The sequence below is a fragment of the Terrapene carolina genome, unplaced genomic scaffold (assembly GCF_002925995.2).
Source record: "Terrapene carolina triunguis isolate 2854851 unplaced genomic scaffold, T_m_triunguis-2.0 Scaffold136, whole genome shotgun sequence".
In the NCBI taxonomy this organism is placed as follows: Eukaryota; Metazoa; Chordata; order Testudines; family Emydidae; genus Terrapene; species Terrapene triunguis.
The window spans coordinates 190,767-196,766 of NW_020664487.1; the positions used below are offsets into that span (position 1 = coordinate 190,767).

The 6,000-nt window shown below is 41.5% G+C and overlaps 1 protein-coding gene across 7 annotated transcripts in view; it reads left to right on the forward strand.

The window, feature by feature from the left end:
* SEC31A (SEC31 homolog A, COPII coat complex component) overlaps nucleotides 1-5,272 on the forward strand; it is a 67,202-nt gene extending 61,930 nt beyond the window's left edge. For all 7 annotated transcript variants that reach the window (XM_026653301.1, XM_026653304.1, XM_026653306.1 and 4 more), the window contains 2 exons: nucleotides 3,370-3,441; nucleotides 4,542-5,272. In XM_026653301.1, the coding sequence (XP_026509086.1) occupies nucleotides 3,370-3,441; nucleotides 4,542-4,721 (252 nt within the window). In that variant the 3' untranslated portion in view covers nucleotides 4,722-5,272. The remainder of the gene's footprint in view (nucleotides 1-3,369; nucleotides 3,442-4,541) is intronic.
* Nucleotides 5,273-6,000: the final 728 nt, after the last annotated feature.

Sequence of the window (6,000 nt, forward strand, 5' to 3'; positions counted from 1 at the left end):
TCCCTTTGTCTGGCTAAACCAGTTTTTCACCTTTGCAGGGGAGTAACATCTGGACACAAACTTGTAAGGACATATTTTCAGTATATTGACATAACTTCTTAAATATAATGAGTACACACATTTCACAATGATATTTTTGGCCAGCATGATCCTGGCTTTCATTTAAGATCTCACATGGTATTCTATATAGCAGCAATGTGTTAGGTGTAGTGAGTTTGTCAGGCCTATTAGGAGTTCCTGACCCAGTGTAGAGAACCCTTTACCTATTGGCACCAATGGGCTCTGTGTCACAAGGTGACATGTGCTTCATGATAGCAAACAGGCTTCACAAGAAGGGGAGAGGGGGGAAAGTATTAAGTGGTTAGGTAACCAGTTCTTAATAATTGGGTTTATTCAGTGTCTCTTGTCTCTGTAGTAATACATGGTTGTGCCTATGTCCTGCCACACCATGTGACCACTGCCGTCTAAAGCAGTGTTTCTCAAACTGGGGGGCCTGACCCAAAAGGGGGTTGCAAGCCGGGGGGGGGGGGGTCAAGATATTGCCACCTTTACTTCTGCACTACCATCAGAGCTGGCTGTCTGGATAGCGGCAGCTGCTGTCTGGATGCCCAGCTCTGAAGGCAGTGCCTCCGCCAGCAGCAGCACAGAAGTAAGGGTGGCATGGTATGGGGAGGGTCATCACAGCCTGAAATATTTTTAAAGGGAGGCCCAGCAAAAATAGTTTGAGAACCCCTGTTCTAAAGGATGGGATTTCAGATCTGCTCAAGTGTTTAATCATGCTGCCCTCTAGTGGCAACGTACAGAGACTAGACTAGAGTCCTACTACTATTGCAGAAGCATTTTATTGTGGGTTATCACTGGTAAAGTACAACAGCTGTACCTGTCTTATTTCCTGTAAGTGCCAGTCCATTATCTTTTTAACTGCTTCAGTGCACTCCAATTCCAGAGAAAACAAACATTTCTAAGTAAACAATGGAAATATCGGAGAGACTCCGAGAGAGAGATTTGCATTGAGTCAATAACACTGCAGCTGTAAAGAATAATTTTTACTCCTCAGCTTGTGCCAACAGTAAGTAGGTTGTGAAAGGACGATTGACTGGCTATTGGGCTCCTGTATGCTGAATATGTTTAACCAGTGACAGAGACACAGGTTTCCATTATTAATGTAAGCTGACATGTTGGTGCTGGAATACAATAATGGCTTTGTCAATGTAGTAAGCATTCAGTGGACTGTTCACAAATTGGCTGTGTGTCATATTTACTGAACCGCTATCTAACATTTAAACTAGAGATGTAGTTTTGGTTTGATACCTACTTGTATCATAGGCTGTTCCCTCCTCCCCTTGTTTCTCATCCCAACAATTTCCTGGTAGATCCGTACGCGTTGTCTTCACGGGAGGTGGGAAAGAATCCCTTCGTTTTCCTTTTGATAGACTCCAGAATACTATCTGGGACTATTCAGTAGCAGTTGATTGCCCAATGCTTTTCTCTGTAGTGGGATGGGAGCAAAAGTCAAATACAATGAAGAAGCCTGGCCCTTTGCTCCCATAATTATACCTTCTCCCTTCTGGGCAGCAAATGTAAGAATGGCCTGAAGAAAATTCAGTTCACTTTCTAACATCACTTCACTTTCTCTTGTTTTCCCCTTATGTAAAGGTCACTTTTTCTGGGGCATCAGCCCAGTCATTTGTTTAATTCTTTAAAAATTTCTCCGATTTTCTTGGGCAGAGCAAACATTCCTTGGATACAGTAGCTGGAAAAGCTTTCATGATTCCTTCCGTATATTTGAGGAATAGATCTCATTAGCACGTGGGCCGTCTCTCCCAGGCTAGGTACAAATACAGGACTTGGTATGAAAGACAGTGTTGTCTAGTGGTTAAAACAGGGAACCGGGAGTCAGTAGAACTACCTGCAGCTCTGCAGCTGACTTGTGTTGTGACTTTGTGCCCTTTGCTGAACACAGACGTTATTATCATCACTTAATCCTTCTATGCGGCAATTCCTCCCTCTGTAAAAAGAGGATAGTACCCAGGCTGTCAAGTGATTTGAGACAAAATCTTATATGTGGGAGGTCACACTAAGAGGCTCTTTTCTCACCCTGTCATTTTGGGAAATCATTTTTTTCTTTAAATCCCTGGATACCACGCAGGGTTATGCCACGCTAACTCTAGAATGTGCTTGTGGAATGACATTCTCCTTGAAGCTTTTGCCATCTGTAATAACCTTCCTTTATTTCTCCCATATCAACCATCCATCACACTTCAAATCTCTACTGAAATACAGCCATATAACTTTTCATTCTTTCTCTCTTTCTTTGTTAGTGCTTTACTGAGTACAATAACTCGGTGAAATGCTCTCTGGTAAATGAAGTTATTGATTCTAGAAGGTCCTGGACTGCGTTGGAAGAAGGAATCCCAAAATCTTTACCAAACTAGGGTGTCTCCAATGCTGCTGGCCTCTCATTTCACTGTCTCATTTACAGCTGGAGGACTCGGTTTTTACTTTGATTAGTCATGTGCAAAACTTCATGTTCACAGCTGTTCACATACATGACGTGGGATGAAAATTCACCATCTCACTAATGAATGTGGCACTTTTGGTGGAACATGGTGAAATTCCACCCCACACCCTGGGCAGGAATCATGAATCTATCACAGGTGAAAACTTGCTATTCTAAGAGAAATGTCATCATTTTTGTGGCAGAAAAGATCACACTGCACCCATAAAATTCTGTCTCTGCAAAATCAGAACTCTCAATGGGCACAAAAGATGTTTTGTAGCTTGGGGTTTGTTTGTTTTTTCCTGCTTCTAGTAAGAATTTGTTTACACATGTTCCTGTTTTTATTCTTACTAGCCTTGCCATGAAAATACAATCAGAATAGGTTTTAAACTAGTGAATTTCATTTCTTGTTTTTGTCTTTTATTACGGTCAGTCCTTGAACTCTCAGGACAAAATTATTTTGATCTTAGCATTATTTTTACTCAACAGAAATCATGTTTTTCCAGTTAGCTGCAAAACAAAATGTATACTATATATTTATGTCACACATTTTTAAATCCCAAAACATCGCAGGATGTTTCACAAACGACACGTGTGCTGTATTACTGCAGTGCAGTAGGTAGGCAGAACCTTAGGTGTGGGGGTTGGCTACTCTCTACTATCATCTAGTCTTTGTCTTTTGTAGTAAAATCAGTGGCGAAAGGTACTGAGCAAACAGCTTAAAGTCCTAATGAAAACAGTGCTAATCAGGGAATCTCAGTTGCTGCTGTTCATTTGTTACATGGTTTCCTTTGTGACTAAATCATATTCTCACTATCAAATCAGAACTGTGTTCTTAGTACCACTCCACTTCCTTTTTTCCCCTGCAGCAAACGAAGAGGAAATTAGATGATGCCAACAAACGCCTGGAGTTTCTGTATGACAAACTTAGGGAACAGACAGTAAGTAGTTTTGTTCTTTTATTACTTTGTCTTTAAATATTTTTTTCCATATGATGTTGCATTTATAAATATATTATATCATTGGTTAGACGCATGACATTTCAGTAGAATACTATTGCACAGGTCTGTTCCTATGCTTTAGGCATTTCTAAGACTTTCTTGAAAAGATGGCATTGATCCAGGTTTAATTATCACATATTAATCATTACCTAGAATGATTGGCACTGTGAGTGTGTGCAGACTTCTCATGCATGTGTGGAGTTATGGCGTTTGTATTGTGGTAGTGCCTCGTGGCCCTGACTGAGATCAGGCTCCCATTGTGCTAAAAGCACACAATAGGGGTCCCTGGTCCAAAGAGCTTACCATCTAAATAGACAAATCAGACAGAGGAAGTATCATCCCCATTTTACAGATGGGGCACATGGAGACTAAGTGAGTGGTCAAAGGTCACACAAGAAGTTTTGTGGCATAGCCAACTACTGAACTCAGCTCTGCTGAGCACCAGCCCCAGTGGCATAACCACAAGACCCTCTTTCCTTAGCGATAAATCTTTTTGTTGTTGACACTTGCTCGTGGGATGCTTCCAGAAGAGGAGACAGACCTTAAAGTAAGTAAATAAATAACAATAAAGCCATTAATGTGTCTTGTTCGTAGTCATCACTAACGCAGGTGCTCTGAACTCAGGGAGATGCTGGTGTAATAGTGGTGTAAAGCCATGTGTGGAATTGGCTGTATGTCCCAGAATACAAGTTTGCCGTGAGCCTCTGCCCCATCCCAGAAGAACTCTGCAGGCATTTTTTCTTCTTGTATTTTGATGTCAGTTAATATTCTTCCCCTCTGAACAGCCTGGAAACACTGGTGTAAAAGGGCCTGACCAAAGTCAGTTGAGGTCAATGAGAAGACTGCCATTGAGTTCATTAGGCTTCATTTTGGGTCCAAAATGCTTTAGCTCTTTGCCACACCTTTTCCAAGGGATGACCCAGGTGCCACAGCAGCACTGTGGTTTGATGCTTGACCTGGGCTATTCAGACTTCTGGCTTTGGCATACTGAATGTATTTCCTTCTGCTGAACTTCCTTCTGTGTCTCGGCTTCATTTCAGCTCTCCCCAGCAATCGTCAACGGCTTGCACAGCATTGCAAAGAGCATCGAAACGCGCAACTACACAGAGGGACTGAACATCCACACCCACATAGTCAGCACCAGCAACTTCAGCGAGACGTCTGCCTTCATGCCAGTGCTGAAAGTCGTCCTCACCCAAGCCAATAAGCTGGGGGTCTGATGTGACCCCTCTCCCTCGCCTATGCAGAGCTTGTGATGTCACTTTTCCAAAGAAGTACATTTCTGCAAAACGTGTGCAAGAAGGGGACCAAATACCAGACCTTATAGCATATTGCAGTAGATCTCTGATCAATGGCATGACACTATCCCTACAGATATACGTCATCTTAGAATGGCTTTCGAGCCCTGGTGCTTTTTTATTTTAATCTTTTATCATCCCTAATGATTCCTGTCTACAGACAGTATATTTAATGGATTACATCTCGTGTTGTCAATTTTAAGTGCATGTTGTACACTAAACAGTGGTTTTTAATACAGAAGTGAGTGGGAAAAGCTGATGGTAGGTTGTGTATCAGACAGATCTTATAACACATTCTTTCCACCTCCCCTCCCATTCCTCCATATCCACCAGATTAAAGTGTCTGATCCTCTTTTTAAGTGTATTTTGTCATTCATTTTATTCCAATTAGATGTTAAATAACTTAAATTTGCACTGGGGCAAATAAGAAAAATAAAGGCTGATGTGATCTTTTCAATAAAAGGTTAATTTATTACAACGTGTCTTTATGACATGAAGCTTTGAGATTTGAACTGGAGCCAGGGGGAGAGCTATCCATCACTTTGGGGAGACGTGGACATGTTTTCTCAGTGCTGAGCGCACTGCGGAAGTCCTGGTACATAGGGATTAAGGCAAGATTCTATTCTATTCCAAGATTACATCAGGATGTTCACATGTCAAGGAAGAGTTTAGCAGAGCACTGAAAGATCTGAAATCATTACAAGTTGCTAAGGCAACCAATAGAGAGAGGTGGGCATTCAGCACATAAACAAAGGCAAACCTTTTCTTGCATTCCTCTGAAGTTAGAAGTTATAGGTGGCCATTTTCACATCTGCAATGCTCCGACGTGCACTATGCTGTGACATGACCACTACCATGCCACTGGCCCCAGACCAAGTCAGGTAAGTTTCTTGTGTGTTTGTTATTTACTGATGCCATTTTCTGCTTTGTTTAAATTTGTACTTGAGTTTTTAAAATTTGAAAAACGTGTCACGAGTGGCAAATAAGTGTGGTAAGGACAATTCCATAATTAATGGAATCTCTCATTAAAAGGTATTGCCCGCAACAGCCTGTGTTTGTGAGAATATAGACCCATAGGAGCTATCAAAACTGTTCTTGAGGAGCTGCAATAGAGAACAGTTTCACTCCACCAGATGCTGAGACTTTTAAATATAGACATCAAAAGTTAGGTTCCTAAATCCATAATTAGGCACCTAAATAA